Raw genomic sequence first — 25,249 nt, forward strand, 5'->3', positions numbered from 1 at the left:
TTCTTCAGCTCCTGCACAACTATTGGCAAATTTTACAGACTTAAGGGTCCTTTTCTCTTTTTCAGTCAGCGTGGCCAAATGCAAAGCTTGGTACAACTGTAGAACATTTGTAATTTATGATGTCTGCATGATATTTATGATGCCTGCATGCATATTCCATCCAACGAATCAATAACTGATGTTCATATATCCTTTACTAGGATGTGACGTCTGAACAGGCTCTGTCATCAGGGTAGCCTCTCAGCTGCCTGGATTACTCCATCTCACATCTTGGCATGCTGGATCTACAACTCCTGAGAAGTCCACATAGTGCATTTAAGTCAGTTCAAAGCCCCCAGCGAAGCTTGAATTACCGTCGGTCGCTTCTCCCTGGATATTGAGCGCAAGGCTAGGATGAGTTGTCGAGTCCCCATGAGTCACGCCCGCAATTGGACAAGTTGGTAACGTAAAGGAAGCGCTTTTAGCTTGTTAGGCCATCGGGCTTAGCTGTTTCGATAAGTTATTGATTTGAAGATGTGGGCTAATGATTGTGCCACAGTGATTACGCACGTAGCCACCCCGTTCGGATGAAAGCATTATTAAGAACGCGAAGGAAGCTGGCAAAGAGCCACAAGCGGGGAAGCATTTCGAAACATGTAGTTATTTGCAATTCAACCCGAGATCCAAAAACCACCTTAACGAAATGAAAATCTATTAGCGACGTAATGTGGAAAGATGTGTAATGCTGAAAGAACAATACCTAGCATACCTGTCGTCTTAGGATCTGCGGAGGCCCCAGGTGTCTTTCGACTTTGCGCTGGGACATCAAAGTCACCGAAACAGAAGAACCTTCCTTCCTTACTACAATAACTACGGTTCTGCTGCGCCGAACCCCGCGCTGGTTCAATGTGAGTCGATGGTATCAACTTCTTAATAAAGGAAAAAAGTTTTGATTCAACAAAATCAACGTATCCCTGGAGATCCGGAATGCCCGTGATCGGGCGCGCTCCACACCAATGATTGCCGTAAGGGCTCAGGCGGTTCTAAGTCTGCCAAAATACCCATCACTATCTTCAGAATTATCTATGGTAAAGCACCAACGTCTATCACGTTTTGAACATATGGAATCAATGAGAAAGCACGCCATTCATTACGAGATTTAATTTTTAAATATCACTGTGGGCGCTCGCGCATCCCCACGCCAGACGTAGTGTACGGGTCCTCCGTTTTGAACGTCTTTTGGATAAAGTGTATTTTAAGCGCAATCCTAGGTTTGTCTACTTTATCTGCGCTATCTAGATTCTGCAATTCAGTTGCAGAATCTAGATAAAGTAGATAAAATCCAGTTCTTTCCATCCAAACCCCCGCCAAGTTTCACAACTAGAACTGAGGATTCACACCATTTTGGGCTCAGAATCTTGTGGGAGGTGGGTTTAGATTCGGATTCCGATTTTGATTCGACATCGAACACGCTCAAATGTATTGAAATGATTTCCAATTTTTCCGTCAGTATTCATCATGCTGAGGATTTATTGTGATTTTTATTATTCCAATCCTTGTTTTCAAGGTTCGAGTCGTCGTTTTCGGGTTCGAGAATTGGAAAGATTTAGATATATTCGAATATAGCAAACCCAAACCTTCAGTTTGATTCGGAATGCAAGTGCTTAAAATAAAGCATTGCGGCATGTTCTGTCTTTAAAACTACGTCATCTGATTGATATTGAAGACCATCGCATCCCTTGTTCCGTAGCACTGCACCTGGCTGCGAGTGGACCACCGACCATGGTTTGGTGTTGCTTGTGAACTGGTGAGTGACCATAGTTTATTTGAGTAACACCGTTGCAAGAGGAGGAGTGCACAGGATTCTCCGTCCGGTTGCCATTGATGCCTTTGTTTTCAGGTATGAGTATGATACCGACAAAGAAATGTTCCTGCTGAAGATCTTTAATGCCGACGACTCACCGAAAGGTAGGCAGTGGCTTGGCTTGTGATCATGTGAACCAGCAATCATTGACGGGAAATTATTGGTCATCGTCGTAAAATTAAATAGATGGCCTTAAGGCCGGAACTGACCAGTGTTGCTTAAGACTTGGAGGCTGCCAGATTCGCCACCGCCTCGTGGATTCGCCACCGCCTCATCGGCTACCGCCTGTCATGTCCCACTGCAAGTTGTGACAAGTACGCTAACATCGTATCAGAATAAACGCAGTTTTTGAGAAGAACTATCTGGAACTTGCGCAATCGCTCTGGCATGAACAATAACATGTAACGTACTTAAAACATGCATTAACCGAGAGACGATTTTGTTTCTATTTATGTGACGTCTCTTATACAACTTCCAGGCCAACATAATTTAGCAAGAGTCATCACAACATTCCATGGGCTGTGACTTGACCACAGCTCGGTTTGCCGTGGTTACAAATGTATAGAGTCAAATGTATAGAGTCAAATGTATAGAGTCAAATGTATAGAGTCAAATAATTACATCGCCACACGAACGCAGATTCATCGAAAAATGGAGGGGAAAGGGCTTGCATTTCTCTTGCTTTGCCAGAGCACCGCTAGACTCATGGTGAAACGTCACAAGTGGACCAAAACTAGTCTTTGAAATCGACAGTTTTATCTAAATGTATCACTTCTCACCTCTCATCATCAAATGTCGTCATGCAATGTTCTGTTACGTCATCGATGATCTTAAGGTTGACATGTAAGAAACAAAACTGAAAATATGTTGCCCATTTTCTGCTTCAGCCCCAGTTGAGAAATGCACCACCATGCATTATTTCGATGATTGCCATGATATTTATATTTAAATCATGATACTGTTCGAACATGTTTTTAGCTGGTGTTGAAAATACTGCGACAATGGCGGCATTTATTTACATTGCTCGTGCATTTCTGTGCTTATTCATTGCTTGCACTGTCTTTGGATCTGGCCATTACAGTGACCGTGACTACCTGAGAATGCTTGGTACCAAAACCCCGATATGTGTGGAGGACAAATGCCCTAGAGATCACGTTCTTTCGCGCTGCATTGGCTGTGCCGGCTTTTGGACGAGGATCAGAGAATAAAGTGGTGATCAGTGATACTCAGTGATCGGTTCGCAGGTCTGATTAACTGGTTCGCTGTTCATGGCACCAGCATGAACAACACAAACCAGTACATCTCGGGAGACAACAAGGGCTACGCGGAGCAGGTGCAGTCCGAAGTGTTCGGAATGTTCATAGTGATCAGTTGGTCATTCTCCATCGTGTCCAGTGGGCACTTGTTGAACGTCAGCGCTTCAAAGTGCCAGTCTGACGTTCAGGTAGAGTAATATATGTGAAACCGAACGCAGCGCAGACAAATTATCCTTCTAACCACTGGAGAGTGAATCTACGAATAAGTCGCCCTGTGATGATGCCACTATGTACGTAGAGTCTGCATCGGTTTTATGGCAAACACACGCTTTTGCTGCCCGGTAGGAACCATGAAATTCGCCCGCGTTCGCTGGTTAAGGAATGGCATCTGGGCGTCTCCGTGCGCTTTTGTACACCGACGTGTTTTTGGCGCGTGGTTTTATGCCGCAGTAAAACACACCCTTGCAGGCTGTTCGTGAATTTGATGGTGCTATTGGGGTTATTCACCCAGTTTGCAGACTACTCAACCAATAATAATGATGTGTTATGACACGGTGCATTGTTTTAGCATCACTGCAGCTGACGCGCATCGTTTTGGGGCGTGGTAGCCGAGTTGTCAGCACCTTCCGCTCATACGTGGGAGATCTGGCTTCGAATCCTGGTGGTGGCATACCTCCGAACGTTTCAATGACCTCTGCAGTCACTTCACAGAGACAGCGGGGTGCGTCGCATTCCCTTACGTTTAAAAAACGCGTCGATGCCGCTGGGCTTTCAAACACTCAGCGCTCTGACCCGTTTACGTTTGCGCCGCCGTGCGCCTTATGCCAGTGCTCCTGCAGACAATGTGTGAGGTCGCCGCTAGGTGGCGGGCGCTGTATCTGAGAGCTTCTGCGCACTGACGCGCCGCTGTACACTCTCTGACAGATGTTCGAGTCAATGATGAATGGCGGGGCGCTGCCTGGCACGGGGCCGTTTGTGGCTGCGTTCGGCTCCTCCAATCTGGGAGACGTTTCGCCGAACACGCGGGGAGCCAAGTGCATCGACACAGGTCTGCATATGTGCCATGGCTAACGAGCTTTTTTGCAGGCACCAGCGAGAGAGGAGCCAGAATATTCTTGAATATTCTGGAAGCTACGTGTGGTCTTGGAATTCGTGCGTGACTTTTTGCAGCTTGCTTGGATCGATGGATATCTGACATTTGTGGATAGTGCGAGTGTCTTTTCCCTTTGCGCTACCGTGGTCGGGATCACGCAAAACAGCATACCTTCTTTGTAGTCCAAGCCTCGATAACAATGGACGGCGGGAATGATGCAAGCGCGCCCATCACAAAGTCCACGACAAGCGCACCCATCCCATCAAAGATACAACGCCAGACCCAAATACATTTTTCTACACGCGTCAATGCATCCAGTCCTGCCACCACATTCTCTTGCCAGATTAACGCACCACTCCGAAAGCAGTTCCTCACCTTAACTGTGCGGAGGCTGGCCGAGTCAGTTGAGCGATCGCCCTCCATCGGGCGGCGACTGGCGGGTTCAAATCTGACTAGGTGCGATACTGTTACGTCGTCCGATAGCCCAAACATCATTGCTTACATTCTCCAAGACGACCAGCTGCGCGCGTGGCTGATCCGAGTCCGTGGCCACGTGTCGCAGGTCTGCCTTGCGACGCGGACACGAGCACGTGCGGGGGCCGCGTGGAGACGTGCATCGCTTCCGGGCCAGGAAACAACATGGTGGAGAGCACGCAGATCATCGGTCACAAGCAGTACGACATGGCCCATGTGAGTACTGAGACATGGTGGAAAGCGCGCAGATCATCGGTCACAAGCAGTACGACATGGCCCATGTGAGTACTATGACATGGTGGAGAGCACGCAGTAGCCGGCCAAATGAAGTTTGATGTGGTCCATGTCTTTTACACTGCGCTCCATGCCCATGTCATCTGAAGTATTGCGAGAGCGTTCATAGCGCGCCGAACATTTACCATAGTGTCCATGTTGTAACCCCAGGAGACAGTGCTCGGTTCATTTAGCATGTGCAAAGAGCGTCTTGTGCTGAAAAATGTCTGGCCTCAGTTGCTAAGGCTCCATAGGACCTGACAAGCGAGTCGCGGCTGAACAATGGTCATACAGCCCTGGGTCGAACGAGGCGTGCCGACACCACTGTAGTCGCCTTCTGCGCTGCTCTGCACTGCCAGTCCAGCACCCAGAGCCTGAGACCCGTGACGAACGTGTCACAGTCACCTGCTGCGCTTCGGCCTGTGCTACCAACTGGAAAACATCTCTCTGGCTCCTCTTCACGAGACAAAAATGTATAAAGTGGCGATCACTAAACACGGTGACATACCGTGTTGTCGCAAACTCGTGCCAAGTTTTTGCTCTGTGCAAAAGGCGCACTCGAAAATCGGGGTTTCTTTACAGCAAGTCAGCGTCTAAAGAACACAATCGGTGACTGGTGTTTCAATGTATCGCTTGAAAAAAACGCAAAAGATAGGTAAGTAAGGTGATGCATGCATTAATTAGGATAGTAACTGCTCGTTCGGCTGCGTTCACTCATTCTACGCATTACTTCATTGGTATTACGGACTTCCCCTTCTTCATTCATTCGTATCAGGTGCGCTCAGCACCTGCTAGCCTAGGGGGTGACAAGGGACAGGTATCGTCAGCCATGGCGTCCATAAGAGCGCGACACGGGACAGATGTCGTCAGCCATGGCGTCCATAAGCATTAACTGTACCCTCTCTCTTTTGTTCAACAGGGACTGTTCTTCGACAAGTCGAACCATGGGGTGTCGGGACCGGTAGACCACATACACCAGTACATCGACATGTCAAACCAACATGTCACCTTTCAGATGCCGGAAGGGAACTGGGTCAAGGTAAGCTACCAGGGCCATGTCCCTGTGTCAAAGCTACTCGAGGGAAATTTACATCATTCGCATGCAGTTGTCAACGCTGTTATCACTGGCCATGGCGTGGCCTTTCACTTGTTAGAGGTCGGAGGGGAACTGAGTTAGATATTTTTTAAGAGGTCAAAGTCAGATTTCAAGGTCTCACCAATGTGTATTGTTTATTGGCTGGTCGGACTGAATCAGGCAATAGCGCTTGATGTGCAATAGATAAGACGAGATAAAATGGCATTTTCGTGTTGCAAATGTCTTTTGCCAGACCTTAATTTTGTCTGAGATCCGATGGATTTTAATTCCATTTAAGTTCAAAAGAAAGCGGCCAGCCGCCAAAAGGAATGTCAAAGGGAATGTTTAACATTTGAAGACATTGAATCAAGTGTCAGATCTGATGAAACAAGCTCACTTGTAACTACTGGTATGCTTTATAACTACTAGTGCAGATATAATGAAACAAACTCACTAATAAGTACCTGTATGCTTTTTAAGCGGAAAAGACCGCTCTAGACCCCGGAATTCTCTGTTCAGTAAAAATGATCCTTTATGCGTCATGGTTTGATTACATCATTGTACATTGCACAACATTGATTGAGAGCCAGTTGACGGCCGTTATATCTGAAAATCGCGCTCATGAACGCCAGATATGAGCGCCTCGACAATTTTTTTACTGTGAACACTGCATGACATATGGAATGGCAGGATCTGAATGACGTTATTACGAAGTCATGAATGTCTGGGTGACTTTGAAATGCTCTCCCCAGTATGCCGTTCCCCATTTTGGCGGGCGTAGAGCTCAAAAACTAGAGGAGCTTAGGTCTTAGACAGGCAGAATTGTGAACAGCACTAAAAAGTCCTCAGGATGGCTGTTTCAGTTCAGAGCCCCACATCAATGCGGAACACTCTCTTTAACGTTACTCGGATTTAGACAAGCTCCCAGTGGGTCTGCGTAGGTGTTCTTTTTCTAGGATATCATTCTCGTTGTTTTCAAACCCCGTAATAATGCGTCCGTTTTCTAACGATAGCAGTACGGCGCGGTTTCGCGCAAAACGAGAGATAGAACGTCTCCATATAGCTTGGGGGAAATAATGACCCGTTTTTGGACTTTCTCCGCCCGCACAGATGACCTGTCACGTGGCCTGTGTCGAAGCTGGCCCAACGGAGGGGATGGGGAGGGGAAGGGAATGGCTCAACACAGAGGGTGAGGAGGATGAAGCTTCATTGAACTACGGCCCGGCGCTATGCGCCAATTGTGTCATACAGCGACATCCAATCGTCATTTTTTTGACTTCTTATAGCCGGGTCTGAAAACTGAGATGTGCTATCCTTTCCAGTTCCGTAAACCTAATCTCTGGCCAAGCTTTTCCGCATCCGTGTGAGCAGCGAATGGCCAGGAAAGTTGTACACGGAGAAAGATAACCGCCAAAAAAGCGTCCTCCGGTACTGTACCGAGACCTCCTACAATGCCACAGCACACATCCCACCGTGCATCGTGAATGCCAGAGTGCATCAGAGCGGACACGGTCAGACGCTTTTGGCTGGCCGCCGCCGGCCAAATTTCCGGCCAGATCTCCGGCCAAATTTTGGCTGGCCGCCGCCGCCGCCGCCGGCGCTTTTGGCTGGCCGCCGCCGTGGCAAAAGCGTGGCATTTGTCATCTAGGACAAGATGATAGATGGCCCGTCGTACAATAGCCTCGGGTGTTGAGCGCGGAAAACTTCTGCATAAACCAGGAGGCCACGCACCAGTAAACGGCGCACTCTACAAAGGCGTGTCCACTAAATAATTCATTTCACTGGGCGTGCGCATGAATGGGAGCTGAAACATAGGAACGCAGCGATGCCTCAGCAGTGAAGCCTATTGTTGTCTTGTTGGCCGGCAGAAGCAATGTTAGGGAAACGGAGGGGAATGCGCAGGACAGTATTTCCGGTGCTTGCGAACGTTGACCGAAAGTGGCATTAGCACCAGCTTGGGCTTGAAATGCTTGTGATCAGCCTTTTGCGCTGGGATCGTCTTTGGCAGCGTGAAAAGCTCGTAGGGGTTCTGAAACATAAAAGCATATGCGCATAAAAAACATAAAGAAACAGATCCCACAAGCGATAAAGAAAGGGATCTAAAATGAAGCAGTCTTAAATATCCCGATTTGGCCCCTCCTAGCCGAACTCCTGACTGCGCCACTAACAGCTAACATCGGCCCCTGTCCAACAGTTAAATCTCCTCGGCGGAGAGCCGCTAGGCTGTTTCTTAGCTGCGGAGTATTCTGAAGTTTACTTACAATGGTCTAAGCGTGACCGACATTCAATGCTAAGCACATATCATTCTAAATGCTGAATGCTAAAAATATCAATGCTAAACATCAGGCTGCCGTACACCCCATCACCGCCCCTCTATCGTCCTCGTTCATATTCACCGGTGAGGAGTGTTCCCGTAGTGAGCAAGACAAACGAAAAGAACTAGACACAACAGCGAACGCACAAACGCAAATGACAAGAAACAACAACAATCAAACACAGCAATAAAACATGGCACGTCCTGCAGGCCTCGTAAAACATTTTACCGTGCCTATGGTCTTTTCAATTAGCGTGTTGTGGACAAACGGACCATAAATAATGCGGCCTCGTCGTCTCATCCCGCTCATCAATGAGTTGAGCACGAACATGTTACCGGTACATTTGGCTAGTCCTGTGACCTTGTGATCCTGTGTCAGCCGATGTCCACAAAAAATAATGATGGCATACTCCTGTTTAGGCCCGTCGGCTGCCTTGCCACGCCCCCGCCTCTTTTTTGTCTCTTTGTCTCCGCCCCCGCCGCGCCCCCTGCCTCTTTTTTGTCTCTTTGTCTCCGCCCCCGCCGCGCCTGCTGCCCACGGTTGTATATGTTTGCCATGCGCACCCCACGTGACAAAACTGGCGGAAGATCCTGGTGCATTGAAAATCGATTGCTGCCAGCTCAGTGCCTCTCGGACTCATGAAGTGTCTCTAGTCACGTCGCGTGGCTCTCAATGTGTTGTGGCTTTGATGACAGTGCCGAGGAAGGTTTGTGTTCAAGCATTTGTCGTTGGTGAGATGAACGATGGGGCAGCGTCACCAGTCGCCACGAAAATACGCACTATCTTATTTTCCCATGGACAGATACTCTTTCCGGAAACTTTACTTCGTGATAGGAAGCAAGATGACCAATTGCATGCCAATAACTACCGTTGAAACAAGTGAAAACGCCCTTAAATGGTTTGAGGTTGAAGACATGCTGTTCATTTTGGCTCATCTTCAATGCCTTATTTGTTATCATTTGCATGCAGTTGATCACATTTGCTCTTATTGCTCAAGGCCTACAATCATGGCAGAGACCTTATGTATGCCTATGACCGTATGCTAAAAACATTACTTCGATTGCCTTTTTCAAGATTCTGAGCCTGTGTGTTTTGAGATTCAATGAAGACATTTACTTCTCATGCTTTCATTTCTGAGTACAAATTACTAACGTTATGCACCGGCCAAAAAGCAGAAGTGTGCACAATGTGGACAATTTTTAAACCTTAGTATTTGTTTTTGCGAGATATTGGTGCTTTGGGTTGTGCAAACTGTGCATGTCCTTCATAATTTGGCATGAAATAACGTGTAGAATGCACATAATCTACTCTGCATACCTAAAAGCCGAGACGAATGGGGGTGTGGGGGGAGAGCAAGGCCTCTCCACAGATTTACAAAGCCCCACTATCGCTACGTTGCATGCAGCTAAGAAACGTGTGTCATGGTCTGGGTGACAGCAGTCCTCGATACACAAAGCTCAGTGCAATGCTGAGATACACATCGCAGCTCAGCTGTTGAACGTCCAGCAACTTACTACCTCCCCTATTCGCCGTAATAGTTCCGGCGCCTTTTAAGACTAGCCCGCCGCACACCTATTTCTTTGGTCGTTGTCGCGTGCCCGTTGGCGCCATCTGCGCACGTTCTCGCGCCACAACAGCTGACGGCCACAAAAGGCAGACGCCACGTCCAATGCGCCGGTGCGGCGAGGCGGTGCCTGACAGTCGGCGGCTGTCAGTACCGGCGGACAGCGTGGGCTGGTAGACGCAGAGGACTGGGCAGGTGGACCAGCTGGAATAGATAGTGAGCGAGGTGGATCAGGTGGGTTAGGTGGCACCTCTACATTAAGTAGCCATCAAGTAGTCATCAAGAAGCCATCAAATAGCCATTCAGTAGCCATCAAGTAGCCGTCAAGTAGCCATCGAGCAACCATTGTCTGTATCAAACGGAAAAAGCGGGCCACCAACCGGACATGTGAATGTTGTCAAAGGGCATTGAGAAGGACAGAGCGGATTGCTAAGTGTTGGATCTTACTGGGTCGCCCTTGCACTGGAGCAAGCCAAATGAACAAAATATCAATCAAGTGAGCCACCAAACTCCGAGGCAACATGACTTCGAACTAATCGGAACGCGCAAGCAGCAAATCGAGACGCCATGTGGAGCCAAAAGGTTTTTACTAGCCCTGAATGGTAGATAAGTGCCACTGGACTCTGCTCATTGGACTGGGCGCATCCTTGGAGCGCCTTCCTACTTTGCGGCAGAGGTTGGCCGCGCAAGAGCATTCTCCTTTAAGGCATTTGCAACGTCCATGATCGCAACTTCACGTCGCCGGTGACGCAGCAACGACATCACCGCGAAGAGCGATCCGCCCGTCCGGAGATCGACGTGCAGCGCGTGACCCCGCCAGCGGCCCAATGGCGCTTTCAGACATCACCCTCATCTGCACATTCAAGATCCCCACTTCCAGCGGCTGCCGGCGCTGCGCATAACGATGAGGGAGTCGTCTTTGGCTGGGATGACCACCGTCGCGATGCCGTCACCGCCGCCATCCCTCGGCATGAGGTTCCGGAGGGCGCCGCCCGGATCTCGTGCCTCCGTCGCGACAGCCGGCGGCGGCGTCGCCGTCCTGCTGTTGACGTTGCTGCCCCTGCTGCCGGTCGCTGGCGCCGCCCGGCTGGCCGAGCGCGTCTCGGCCGTGGCGAGCGTGGTGCGGGCGCTGACCACCGCCGGCGAGCTCCCGTCCACGCCGCTGCACGTGCTGCCCTGCGGCAACGGGTCGCGCCAAGCGGCCGACCTCCTCCTGCCGGCGCTGCCCTGCCGGCGCGGCTGCACCGTGGGGGCGGCGTGCGCGTCCTGCCACGCGGAGCTGGCGTCAGCGCTGTGGCGGCGGCCGGGCGGCGCAGTGCTGCTCTGGGCCGGCGACGCGGCCTGTTTGGAGGTACCGACCGAGGCGTACCCGCCGCATTGGGCCGGCTCCGAGGCGTTGGTGGTGCCGCCGGCCGGGCTGTCTTGTCGCACCGTTCTCGCGGCCGAACTCTTCGACAAGGTGCCGTTCCCGCTGTGCATCAGTCACGGCGGCGGCGGCTGGCGCGTGTGGCGGCGTGTCACGTTCGCCGCCGCGCGCGTGGACGTGCGGCGCGTGGCGCGCTGGGCGCCGACCGGCCTTGTGGTCGCTGCGCCTGGACTGGCGCAGACTGAGGACCTACGCGGCGTGATGCTGCGCGTGCGCTTCCTCAACTACTACCCGTACGTCTTCTGCCCGCACAAGGCTGCCGGCGGCCTCTGCACCGCGCCGTACGACCGGCCCGAGACGAACCTGGTCGACGTGCTCGCCGCCAAGCTCAACTTCCGCTTCGAGCTGCGCGAGCACCCGCGGCGCTCGTGGGCGAGCCGCGCGCCGAACGGCACCTGGAGCGGCCTGCTCTCGAGTGTGGTGTACGGCGCCGCTGACCTTGCCGTCGGCGGCATCTCCGTCACCGCCGAGCGCGCCAGCGCCGTCGACTTCCTCCGTGAGTTCACGGTGGTGCACTCGATCTTCGTGACGCACCGGCCGCCCCCGCTGCCGCCGTACATGACGATCCTAGCGCCGTTCTCGCCACGACTCTGGGCGCTGGTGCTGGCGTCGGTGCTGCTGGTGGGCGCTGTGTCGGCGCTGCAGCGGCGACGACGGCTCGACCTGGCGCTGCTCGATGCGTACAAGGTGATCGTCGCGCAGAGCTCGGGGCGCGTGGTGCGCTGCGCGCGGAACCGCCTACTGACCGGCATCTGGCTGCTGACGGCCTTCATCGTGGCCTGTATGTACACCAGCAACCTGACGTCCTTCCTCATCAACGGCGCTCCGGGCGTGCCGGTGGAGACGGTGGCGCAGCTGGCGGCGAGCCCCCTACGCCTCGCCGTCTCGCGCAGCAACAAGATGTTCCTAGAGTGGCTGGCGGAGCGACGGGGCGCTCAGTACGTCGCCCTCCGTCGGAAGGTGGTCAAGGTGCCCAGCTTGCGGGCGTCCTTCCACGCACACGCGGAGGGCCACGCGTTGGCGCACGTATTCGAGGACGAGTACTTCGAGTACATGCTGTGCGAGACCATCCTGGAGAAGCGCGGCGCGCTCTGGCCGGAGGACCTCGTCGTCAGCCGCGACACGTTCATGCCGTCCGGGCTGGCCGTCCCGGTGCAGAGGAACGCGCCGTACGGCCGCAGGATGGGTGCGCTCGTCCAGCGGCTCACCGACTCCGGCATCATGCGCAAATGGCTCTCCGACGCGCTCTTCTCGCTGCGCCTCCGCGCGCTCCGCGCCAACGTGGCGGCGTGCCGCCGCGACGCCACCCTCTGCGGGCCGACGGTCGAGCGGCGACCGCTCAGTCTCCAGCACCTGCAGGGGCCGCTGGCGCTGCTGGCGCTGGGCTACGTGCTCGCGCTGGCGGCGTTCGTCGTCGAGGTGCAGCTGCACAACGTGAAGAGGCTGCGCGGCTGGCGGCAGAAGCGGCGCGCGAGGCTGGCGATGCTGCAGGCGGTGGCCGCGATCAACGTGGGGAAGAAGGCGTCGCTGGGGGCGCGGGCGCCGCGCCCCTAGCCAGGGTCGGCGAGGGCTGAATGGATGAAGGTGGAGGGGAGGATCGGCGGGTGTGGCGCCGGCTGCCTGCAAACGTGGCTGAACTGAAGTGAAGTCCGAAGTGATTGATGTGGCTTGAACTATGGACACTCCAGTCCCTGTTCAAGGGGTTCGATGTTTGTGGCTTATGTGTTCCCAGAATGAGAACGCCGTTGTGTGTGGTTTATGTTCCCCAGCCGGATCAGCTTTCCAATGGTTTGTGTGCCCCCGGGCATAGGAAGTTGTCGATGGCTTATGTGCCCTTGGCAGAGTTTGACGCAGTCAAACATGGTTGGCGCCCAAAGACGCATGCTGCTGGTGCGGATACCGTGCTGCGGCTCCACAATCGGCTCGTCATGCCGCTGGCTGCGGGTACCGTGCTACGGCTCCACAATCGACTCGTTATGCTGCTGGTAGCGGGTACCGTGCTACGGCTCCCCAATCGACTCGTTATGCTGCTGGTAGCGGGTACCGTGCTACGGCTTCCCAATCGACTCGTTATGCTGCTGGTAGCGGGTACCGTGCTGTGGCTCCCCAATCGGCTCGTTGTGCTGCTGGTAGCGGATACCGTGCTACGGCTCCCCAATCGGCTCGTTATGCTGCTGGTAGCGGGTACCGTGCCGCGGCTCCCCAATCGGCTCGTTATGCTGCTGGTAGCGGGTACCGTGCTGCGGCTCCATAATCGGCTCGTTATGCTGCTGGTAGCGGGTACCGTGCCGCGGCTCCCCAATCGGCTCGTTATGCTGCTGGTAGCGGGTACCGTGCTACGGCTCCACGATCGGCTCGTTATGCTGCTGGTAGCGGGTACCGTGCTGTGGCTCCCCAATCGACTCGTTATGCTGCTGGTAGCGGGGTACCGTGCTGCGGCTCCACAATCGGTTCGTCAGAAATGCCGGCGCGTGCATTCACATGAACAGTCTGGGAGTAAGGCATGTGCCTTTGTTCCTAAGATTCACGTAGATAAAAGGTAAAAAAGAACGCCTGATGGCGTCGCGCGCATTGTGTCCTGCCATTGAGTCGAAGTGAACGCACCAAGCTCCTATATATAAACTCAGCTGTATAGCACCAGCGCCGCACTGGCATGACTGAAGTAAATATGACATGTTTGACTGACTAGAAGGGCGCTTCGAACCAATGTGGTATAAGCCGTCGAACGATGACGCATCCGACTAGGAGATGGAAATAGTCCAAAAGAGCTATAGCACACGTGTGAGCTAGCCGTTGGAATTAACGTTAAAGAGCACACTTGTCCAAGCGTATCCCTTGCCACCACCGCTGTCTGTCCTTATCATATCATGTTTTGAATAAGACCTAAGATTGCATTGCTGTATATTGTCAATATGCTGTCGTAATTGCACAAGAAGTGCAGTCAGCCATTACGCGATGGATCTGGGCCCAGCTGTGAGCCCAGATGTGTTGTCACAGGTAAGTGGTCCTACACACTGCTGTGTTGATAAGACTAGCTAGGTACTCGAGCTGTTCTTGAGCACCATAATTCTCGCACGAAATACACAATTTTCTGAAAATAGAGACGCACGAATGCAGTTAATCAAGGCAAGCGTCAAACCGTAAGAGTGGTGATAGTGCCCACTCGTTGAGAGCTGCTTGCAAAGATGTGGGCCGCTCGCAATGCAGATTATTTTCCAATAAAGGCGCTTTTTATGGTGAAAAATTCCTTACTTTTTTGTTTTACAGCATTGACATAAGCTATTGCTTTTAACCTCAGGTGCCCAGGGCCTACCCCATGTTAACGATGGGCCAGAAATCACGTCTTAAGCTTTTGCGAGCAAGGGAGTATTGCTGCTTGTTTAAGTTTTGCATCGTATTGGAGAGCCAGGTCTATCCCGCGTTTGACTTGCCCCTCTGCTCCCCCTAAGTGATGACACCAGAATGCGCTAAAACACTCAGGGGACGGTGGGGTTACGTGTTGTGTCGTACTGAATGTCCCGACCCGTTCCGCTCGCTCCCATTTGCAAAGTTCTGTCTCTGTGGAAAGATCAGTGGCTGGCAGGTGCCTACCAGTGTCGTACAGAGCAAACTAGATTACCATTTTATACCCAGCAGAAGCTGTGTCAGCTAGGTAAACAAGCAATCGAACGCAGTGATGTCACAAGAAAGGCTAAAACACCTCCGGTCCGATTTAGTAGAGTCACATCCTAAAAAAACAATCCTTTGCAAATGTTCGTTGCGTCCGTCTTGTATCTGCTTTTGGAACTCATCGGGAGCAGCACCACACGAAAAAATATGCCTCCAGGGCCTACACATGCTTATAGGTCCACTTCACTGATAGACAGCACGCCGCGCATACAGCATGAAAAATGACGTTTTAATCGCACATCCACACTGCGGCAAGCTCACTACACGGCAGCTTCGTCACCGCACGTCTCGCACTTTTCACATGCTATTTAGCGGCACATGGGCGCATTCAGTGGCACCCATATAACCCACGTGAATGGCGCATGCGTATTGATGCCTGTAACACGACGTGAACTTCGCACGTTGCCATCATCTATAACCTTGTCAGCCATTCTTCCACTCCGGTCAGCCCTCCTTGTTTGCTGCTTTTCGTGGTAACGATCTTCTGTCGACGAAAAGGATGCAGGGCAATGACGGATTAGCATCTGTGGTCTCATTCCGGTCGCATCTTGTCCTTTTGTATCGGTTTTTACCGAGGACGAATCTAACACACACGTTGGAGGCATGTTTCTAAGGTAGTGTCAGGTGCTCAAAAATGTAGAGAAAAGTGTCTGTAAAAACAATACATGGTTTTTATCGTCTTAAGTGGCCATGGCCCCCTCTGTCTTCCGTTCTGTTTGGGTCCACCGGGAACTTCGTGCGCCGACCTCAGTGGTTTTCGCGTGTCACATGTGCAGTTACCATTCGACTTAAAAGATCGGCCATAAGAAATGCTTCTTTTCAATGTATTTTACCACCCACATAGTGTGCAGCGCCACGAGGACTGCATTCACAAGCCGGCTGTGACGGGAACTGCAAAACTGTCAGCACTGAGTCTTGAACCCAGGACCTCTCGCTCGTTAGGCGACGGTTCTCGACCTCCTCGACTGGTCTTCGGCGTCTGCGGGATCTCAGCCAGTGCACTAGTCCTCAAGCACCTTTATTCGGAAATTAGTAAAGTTTAGCGTCACCAGCTGCAGCGTGCGGACGCCAGTAATCACCGCAGCCGTTCGCTTCCCAAGGAGACATCGCCGTACCGGCTCGGCATGAAGAATGGCTGTCAGTGGGCTCATCACGGTTTTTTTTTGGAGCTCAGGGCTGCTTTGCGTATTTCTCATTAAAAGGATACTGGGATACATAAACCTTGTTCCGCATTTGCCACTTGGCCTTTCGCCGTACCCCTGCGCGCACCGACATGGTTCCGGCAGCTTTAGGACAGGATCTTTTGAGCCGATTGACACAGGTGTCTCTGCTTCTTGATTTGCAAGTTTCTCCGCAGGTGAAGACGTGCAAGCCAGCCATGGGCTTCAGCTTTGCCGCCGGCACCACTGACGGGCCAGGAGCCTTTGACTTCACTCAGTCGGACACGTCAGGTCAGTACTGGGCAGGCGCGGGTGGGTCTTAGGCGAGTCTCAGACGGGTCTCAGGCGGGTCTCAGGCGAGTCCCAGGCGGGTCCCGAGCGGGTCTCAGGCGTGTCCCGAGCGAATCTCAGGCGGGTCTCAGGCGTGATGCAGGCGGGTCCCGGGCGGGTCCCAGGTGGGTCTCCGGTGGGTTCCAGGCGGGTCTCAGGCGGGTCTCAGGCGTGATGCAGGCGGGTCCCGGGCGGGTCCCAGGTGGGTCTCCGGTGGGTCTCAGGCGGGTCCCAGGCGGGAACCAGGTGGGTCTCCGGCGGGTCCCAGGCGGGTCTCAGGCGGGTCTCAGGTGGGTCCCAGGCGGGAACCAGGTGGTACATGTGCCTTCGGTGGCAGCGGGGAAAGTGTTGTGAAGAAGATAGGATAGCGTAGTGTACCCTCTCGATCACGGCATGGACCGCAAGACTCTCAACCACTTATGATCCTCAAGTTATTGATGCTTCTTTCTTTTCTTGATTTGGACCCATCAGGAACCAGCAAGCGATGGCAGCCGATCCTTTCATACATGGGTCTTCTTCTCGATTAACACACCGTTTATCGTTGGTCGTGAATGACCCTCCTGAACGCATCGCTCCAACCGGACATGCGGTATGAACAAGAGGCGTATTTTGTGGATTTAAAGGACCCGTCGAAACAACCACGCTGGGTGACCGGGCGCGTTCCCCCACCCTGTCAGGTGACGGGGCGGGCGGCCGCCCGCGACTTGACCTTGACTTGGACGTTTGACCAGCATATGCGCGTTATGTTGCGCAGGCAACCTCTTCTGGGATGCGATTCGTAACATGATCAAGAAAGCCGTCCGAAGAGCTGAAGCAGTGCCATCACCCGAAGCCGATCCTGCTGCCCACGGGCGAGGTGAGGGCCCGCCTTGGCACACGTGTCTGCCGTGTCTTCCACTCGAATCTATGGCTACGGAAACATGCGAGAATAAAATACGGGACGGTGGAAAAAGTGGAGAATGGGAATCACGGAGGATGGGAACAGCGGAGAGAACAGGAATTGCGAATAATGAGAATAAAAGGGGATGGGAATAGCGGGTAAGAAAGGATGACGGGGAGGATGGAAATAGCGGATGATGGAAATAACGGGTGGTAGAAGTAACAGAGAATAGGAAAGTGAAAAGCTGGAAGTAGCAGATATGGGAATAACGGAGCATGAGATACGCTCAGAATGACACACACGGACGCTGCAAATACACGGAGGCTGGGAGGTACGGAATGAAAATGGCGGTCATCCCACTGTATTGAACGTCGATAGCACTCCTTCTCCTCGGCATGTCAAGCTTTCACTGGGGGATATCACTGAATGGGTGTAGTCAGTCCTTTTAATTTGGAATAGGTAAAGGTGAGATGATAGATAATTGAAAGCCTGTCATATGAGATAGATTTGCTAATTAAATGCATGAAAATATTTCGTAACTTCTATTCAGGTATGGCATTACGAGATGGCTTGACCCACGATATAAGTGTAGCAAGACGATTTAAGGGACCGTAAAGGTCGTTGTAACGAGGTAGTTCAATGCGTGTAGATATGAAACGACCCGCCTTTGTTTGCAGCCTAATGAGATGAGAGCGCCGAATTTCGGGCGCGTCGACCTCTGCGGTCATTTTAGCAGAAGGAATTGGGATGCCCTGAAGTAGCTTCAACCATTTAGATCCCGTATGGGAATAAACCCGCCAATATTTGGGTTGTTTAAATACCAAACGGAAATAAACGTCCCTGATGGGAATAGAAAAGCTAGCAATACAAACCATGTGAATTAGAAAATGGGACCATAAGAGGCTGTGTGCACAAGAGAGTATAGCAAATAAGATTCATTGGGAAAAGGCTTTGGAAGAAGTGTTTTGGGAACAAGAGTTATTTTATTTGGATTATGAGAGAGTGACGTGAAAAATAAAGAACTTTGAAATGAAAGATTAAGAGGACAACGCGTAATGATACCATGATGGGCGACATAGACTTGTGACTATGAAACTACATAACTATCGGAGAACTGCCAGAAAATTGGTTAAACCTTTCAACGTCTGTGCGTTCGCATCTAGGCAGGAAGCATTCCAAGGTCACCTTGCCACCTGTCATTCCGCTACCATTTGCAACAGCATGATTGATGATGAAGCAGGCGGACGTCACAGACCCGCCTATGGCTGTAATAACCGGATGCCAACATGTTCAATGCCCCTAACTGCACCCGTCGTCGAATGTTGCTTCGATCTGGTTCGAGACACCGGGTTTAGGGCTTGAAGGCGCCGTTTTTCACACGCGGACGGGTGCAAGGCTCCCCAGGGTAATGGCCTGTCGCATGTCCAGTATCGTTAGCAACGGAGCTGTGTTTTCGGCGGCAAATGACGTCACTGGTCGAACATCCGCCCTCCGCGCGCGAGGCAAGCCTGCTTGTCGAACGTGCGCGCGTGCTTACTCTACGACTTAGTAATTACTGTACCAAGCGGCATAGGAATTGCGCATGATTGATCGTTATTGACATTGTTATGGCTTCAAGTACACATACGTGAAATTTACTCGGCGAAGCCGCGCACGTAGAGTATTATTAATGATAGCAATATGTGATTGAGTGGATAGACAGCGTCTTTGTTGGGCTGTGCGGGTTAATGGGTTTGAACTGAAAAGGTCTTATAGCGCGGGGAAAGAGGATCGCCAGTGATCACACGTAATGCAATTTCCATGATCATGGAGCATGTTACCTTGTGATAGACTTGTTGCGTGCTCTCTCTCTCTCTCTCTCTCTCTCTCTCTCTCTCTCGCTCTTCTCCTCTCTCTCTCTCCTCTCTCTCTCTCTCTCTCTCCTCTCTCTTCTCTCTCTCTCTCTCTCTCTCTCTCCTCTCTCTCTCTCTCTATCCTCCTCTCTCTCTCTCTCTCTCTCTCTATCTCTCTTCTCTCTCTCTCTCTCTCTCTCTCTCTCTCTATCTCCCTCTCTCTCTTCTCTTCTCTTTTCCACTCTCTCTCTCTCTCTCTCTCCCTCTCGCTCGCTTGCTCGCTTTTTCACTTTAACGACCTTATTCACGGGCTCCTTCGCGGGCTTTTTGCCCCTAAGACTTATTTTTCCTTTCTAGATAAATGACGCATTAATACGCCACTAGACGCAAAACGGCGAACCTCAATCGGATGCGTACATTTCTTCCATGGTCCGTATAGTGGCTGTATTTGCTAATTGTGCGGTGGGGTGTGATGAATATCAATTTGCAAAAATACCAGCCACTGAAAAGCAATTATCTTTGTATTACAAGCATGAAAATCAAAGATACCAACAAAGAAAGGTATTACCTCATTTCGGAAGGAAGAGTTAACTTATATTTTTTCGGTGTGAGGTTTCATACGAAAGTCTATACATTGCACAAAGGCAATGCATCCATCGCCGAATTGCTGAGTGTGACCGCTTTGATCATTACTGGAAGCGGCGTTTGGTTGGAAACCTGCAAAACATATTTGATGTGCTGTAAATTATTTCCTGCGACTTGATGCAAGCATAACCAACCGTCGACCTACCAGGCGCTCCCAGCTCACATCCGTACGGTTGCTTTATATTGTGGGCCCTCACTGCACAACGTCGTTGCATCTTATTCTCTAGTCCTCGCGAAATGAGCTCGGGTGTTTCGTCTATCACAAAACCGATATCCCTTACGCAGCGTCGCAACTTTGTCTACAGCTTCGCACCGAGTTTTCCTGTGACACGTATCTCGCGTCTCCGTTCAGCCCATGCACCTTCGTGACGTCATCATTTTCAACACGTCTGATCGGTTCGCACAGCTCTGTTCAGTGCTGTGCAATTGTCGGAGTTGTCACAGTTTTTACTGCCGCCAGATCGGGTTCCCGTACGACTGGAAACAAGCGTGGTACCGGTTCAGCTTGCGCTTCGGTGACGTCATCATCATCGGCATGCCGGGGAGCTGACGACCATGGCGGGCAGACGAATCAGGGACGCGGTCAGTCGATTTCAGACAAATCAGAGGAGCGGAAACTTCCCTGCTCACCACGCGGCAAATATGCGGTCCTAAGGCAACAGGAGTGCTGGAGAGGAGTAGGATTGAGGAGACTCACAAGCTGGCCACTGAATAAAAAAAGCCACTCGAAGATGATAGCAACTCCGCTAACTGTTGGAGACCATTGTCTTTGCTAGGTGGGATGTTGCCAAGATCCGAACCGACTGTATCGAGGAACTCTAGTTCAGTGTGCGATCTTAGGTGGTGTAGCAATGACGATTTGGGAGCTGGGGACAATATCAATTAAAGCTACACTCTAACGCATGCGCACTGCCATTGCACCGCCGTCTTGTGTCAGCTTAAGCTTCTGGTCAGTTGCCAACGACTAGTGCGAGCGAATCTCATAAGGGCATATAATGGGCGAACGAACCGCACGTCTTCCGTACAGTGGACCAGCGATGCCTGCGTCATCCAAACCTAGCCACTGGTGTAGTGTTGGAGGTAGCTAGGGAGGGTGATAGATGCTATTTGCGGGTCCCCTGTTTTCATGCAAGGTCACACGCGTGCGCGCCACCGCGCCGCGAGGTGGCTGCGGACGCGGGCCCTGAAGTCCAGATCGGCTATCTAGGCGGAAGAGCCGCGACATATTGTTTGTTGGAGCCCCTTCCATGTCGGGATGGTCCTGCAATTCCGGCGGGCAAATTGGCTGAAATGTAAATGCTCATGAAACCAGGTATGCAATGGCAAAACATCCATAGAAAAGGCAGTTAGTGCTTAAACGACTTTACCACTGTACGCCGTCGACCTCCGTCGACCGTCGACCGTCGACCTTCGACCGTCGACCCCGCCGTCCGGTTAGCTCTGCGATCGTGGGAGCCGACAGAGTGGAGGGAATGTCCGACGCTTTCCCACGTGTGTCGTTTGACCTCAGGTGGCCGCCACGTTCGCGGAGGCCGGTGAGACGGTCCAGGTGGCGATCGCAGGCCTGTCCAACACCTACTCCGACTACGTCACCACCTTAGAGGAGTACCCACGTAAGATGGTCCAGGTCCATGCCCGGCACTGTTCTACGTCACAAACCTTCGAGTAGTACTACGTAAGATGGTCCAGGTCTTATGTCCGGCAACTGTTCTACGTCACCATCTTCGAAAAGTAATACGTAAGATGGTCCAGGTCCCTGCCGGTGCCTGTTCTACGTCACCACTTCGAGGAGTACCACGTGAGATGGTCCAGGTCCCATGCCCGGCACCTGTTCTACGTCACCACCTCGAGGAGTACCACGTAAGATGGTCCAGGTCCATGCCGGAACCTGTTCTACGTCACCACCTTCGAGGAGTACACGTAAGATGGTCCAGGTCCCATGCCCGGCACCTGTTCTACGTCACCACCTTCGAGTAGTACTACGTAAGATGGTCCAGGTCTTATGTCCGGCACCTGTTCTACGTCACCATCTTCGAAAAGTACTACGTAAGATGGTCCAGGTCCCATGCCCGGTGCCTGTTCTACGTCACCACCTTCGAGGAGTACCACGTGAGATGGTCCAGGTCCCATGCCCGGCACCTGTTCTACGTCACCACCTTCGAGGAGTACCACGTAAGATGGTCCAGGTCCCATGCCCGGCACCTGTTCTACGTCACCACCTTCGAGGAGTGAGTACACGTAAGATGGTCCAGGTCCATGCCCGGCACCTGTTCTACGTCACCACCTTCGAGGAAGTACCACGTAAGGGTCCAGGTTCCCATGCCCGGCACTGTCTACGTCACCATTCGAGGAGTACCACGTAAGATGGTCCAGGTCCCATGCCGGCACTGTTTACGTCACCCATTCGAGGGTACCACGTAAGATGGTCCAGGTCCCATGCCGGCACCTGTTCTACGTCACCACCTTCGAGGAGTACACGTGAGATGGTCCAGAGGTCCCATGCCCGGCGCCTGTTCTACGTCACCACCTTCGAGGAGTACCACGTAAGATGGTCCAGGTCCCATGCCCGGCACCTGTTCTACGTCACCACCTTCGAGGAGTACCACGTAAGATGGTCCAGGTCCCATGCCCGGCACCTGTTCTACGTCACCACCTTCGAGGAGTACCACGTGAGATGGTCCAGGTCCCATGCCCGGCGCCTGTTCTACGTCACCACCTTCGAGGAGTACTACGTAAGATGGTCCAGGTCTTATGTCCGGCACCTGTTCTACGTCACCACCTTCGAGGAGTACCACGTAAGATGGTCCAGGTCCCATGCCCGGCACCTGTTCTACGTCACCACCTTCGAGGAGTACCACGTAAGATGGTCCAGGTCCCATGCCCGGCACCTGTTCTACGTCACCACCTTCGAGGAGTACCACGTGAGATGGTCCAGGTCCCATGCCCGGCGCCTGTTCTACGTCACCACCTTCGAGGAGTACTACGTAAGATGGTCCAGGTCTTATGTCCGGCACCTGTTTCTACGTCACCACCTTCGAGGAGTACCACGTAAGAGGTCCAGGTCTTATGTCCGGCACCTGTTCTACGTCACCACCTTCGAGGAGTACCAAGTGAGATGGGTCCAGGTCCCATGTCCGGCACCTGTTCTACGTCACCACCTTCGAGGAGTACCACGTGAGATGGTCCAGGTCCATGCCCGGCACCTGTTCTACGTCACTACCTTCGAGGAGTACCACGTAAGATGGTCCAGGTCCATGCCCGGCACCTGTTCTACGTTCACCACCTTCGAGGGAGTTACAACCGTAAGATGGTCCATGGTCCCATGCCCAGCGCACCCTGTTTCTACGTCACCACCTTCGAGGAGTACCACGTGAATGATGGTCCAGGTCCCATGCCCGGCACCTGTGTTTCTACGTCAACCACCTTCGAGGAGTACCACGTGAGATGGTCCAGGTCCCATGCCGCGGCACCTGTTCTACGTCACCACCTTCCGAGGAAGTTACCACGGTGAGATGGTCCAGGTCCCATGCCCGGCACTGTTCTACGTCACCTACCTTCGAGGAGTACCACGTTAGATGTCCAGGTCCATGCCGGCACCTGTTCTACGTCACCACCTTCGAGGAGTACACGTGAATGGTCCAGGTCCCATGCCCGGCACCTGTTCTACGTCACCACCTTGAGGAGTACTACGTGAGATGGTCCAGGTCCCATGCCCGGCACCTGTTCTACGTCACCACCTTCGAGGGAGTACAGTGAGTGGTCCAGGTCCCATGCCCGGCGCCTGTTCTACGTCACCACCTTCGAGGAGTACCACGTGAGATGGTCCAGGTCCCATGCCCGGCGCCTGTTCTTTACGTCACCACCTTCGAGGAGTACCACGTGAGATGGTCCAGGTCCCATGCCCGGCACCTGTTCTACGTCACCACCTTCGAGGAGTACCACGTGAGATGTCCAGGTCCCATGCCGGCACTGTTCTACGTCACCACCTTCGAGGAGTACCACGTGAGATGGTCAGGTCCCATGCCGGCACCTGTTCTACGTCACCACCTTCGAGGAGTACCACGTGAGATGGTCCAGGTCCCATGCCGGCACCTGTTCTACGTCACCACCTTCGAGGAGTACCACGTGAGATGGTCAGGGTCCATGCCGGCGCCTGTTTACGTCACCACTTCGAGGAGTACCAACGTGAGATGGTCCAGGTCCCATGCCCGGCACTGTTCTACGTCACCACTTCGAGGAGTACCACGTGAGATGGTCAGGTCCATGCCCGGCACCTGTTCTACGTCACCACCTTCGAGGAGCACCACGTGAGATGGTCCAGGTCCCATGCCCGGCACCTGTTCTACGTCACACACTTCGAGGAGAGTACCACGTGAGATGGTCCAGGTCCCATGCCCGGCACCTGTTCTACGTCACCACCTTCGAGGAGTACTACGTAAGATGGTCCAGGTCCCATGCCCGGCACACCTGTTCTACGTCACCACCTTCGGGAGTAACCACGTGAGATGGTCCAGGTCCCATGCCCGGCGCCTGTTCTACGTCACCACCTTCGAGGAGTACCACGTAAGATGGTCCAGGTCCCATGCCCGGCGCCTGTTCTACGTCACCACCTTCGAGGAGTACCACGTGAGATGGTCCAGGTCCCATGCCCGGCACCTGTTCTACGTCACCACCTTCGAGGAGTACACGTGAGATGGTCCAGGTCCCATGCCCGGCGGCCTGTTCTACGTCACCACCTTCGAGGAGTACCACGTGAGATGGTCCAGGTCCCATGCCCGGCACCTGTTCTACGTCACCACCTTCGAGGAGTACCACGTGAGGATGGTCCAGGTCCCATGCCCGGCACCTGTTCTACGTCACCACCTTCGAGGAGTACCACGTGAGATGGTCCAGGTCCCATGCCCGGCACCTGTTCTACGTCACCACCTTCGAGGAGTACCACGTGAGATGGTCCAGGTCCCATGCCCGGCACCTGTTCTACGTCACCACCTTCGAGGAGTACCACGTGAGATGGTCCAGGTCCCATGCCCGGCACCTGTTCTACGTCACCACCTTCGAGGAGTACTACGTAAGGAAGTCAGGGTTCCATGCCCCACACCTGTTCTACGTCACCACCTTGAAGAAGTGCAATATAAGAAACGTCAACTTCTTTGTCCGAACTTAATTCACGTCACCACCCTCGGGGAGTACCACGTAAGATGATCCAGGTCCAATGTCCGACACCTGTTCCGCATCACCACCTTCGAGGACTACCACATGATATCGTTCAGGGTTTTGTCCAACGTCTGCCTCGCCCACACCAACCAACAAGGAGTACTAAGTGAGACTCAGATTTTTCTGTCGGCGCCCGTTTCACCGACAGTTCACCCTACAGAAATTCACCCAGTTCACCCAGTTCACCTCACCCTAGATGA

General features: G+C 52.8%; 1 protein-coding gene across 1 annotated transcript in view; it reads left to right on the forward strand.

The window, feature by feature from the left end:
- Positions 1-25,249, forward strand: part of LOC119104736 (neutral ceramidase) — a 44,939-nt gene that overhangs the window by 15,272 nt on the left and 4,418 nt on the right. The window contains exons 4-13 of the mRNA XM_037228454.1: positions 1,880-1,947; positions 3,088-3,176; positions 4,024-4,147; positions 4,755-4,882; positions 5,859-5,978; positions 16,346-16,439; positions 17,233-17,276; positions 20,382-20,417; positions 21,346-21,448; positions 23,004-23,071. Of these exons, the coding sequence (XP_037084349.1) occupies positions 1,880-1,947; positions 3,088-3,176; positions 4,024-4,147; positions 4,755-4,882; positions 5,859-5,978; positions 16,346-16,439; positions 17,233-17,276; positions 20,382-20,417; positions 21,346-21,448; positions 23,004-23,071 (874 nt within the window). The remainder of the gene's footprint in view (positions 1-1,879; positions 1,948-3,087; positions 3,177-4,023; positions 4,148-4,754; positions 4,883-5,858; positions 5,979-16,345; positions 16,440-17,232; positions 17,277-20,381; positions 20,418-21,345; positions 21,449-23,003; positions 23,072-25,249) is intronic.

The sequence above is a fragment of the Pollicipes pollicipes genome, unplaced genomic scaffold (assembly GCF_011947565.3).
Source record: "Pollicipes pollicipes isolate AB1234 unplaced genomic scaffold, Ppol_2.1 Scaffold_6052;HRSCAF=7182_pilon_pilon_pilon, whole genome shotgun sequence".
Lineage (NCBI taxonomy): Eukaryota > Metazoa > Arthropoda > Thecostraca > Pollicipedomorpha > Pollicipedidae > Pollicipes > Pollicipes pollicipes.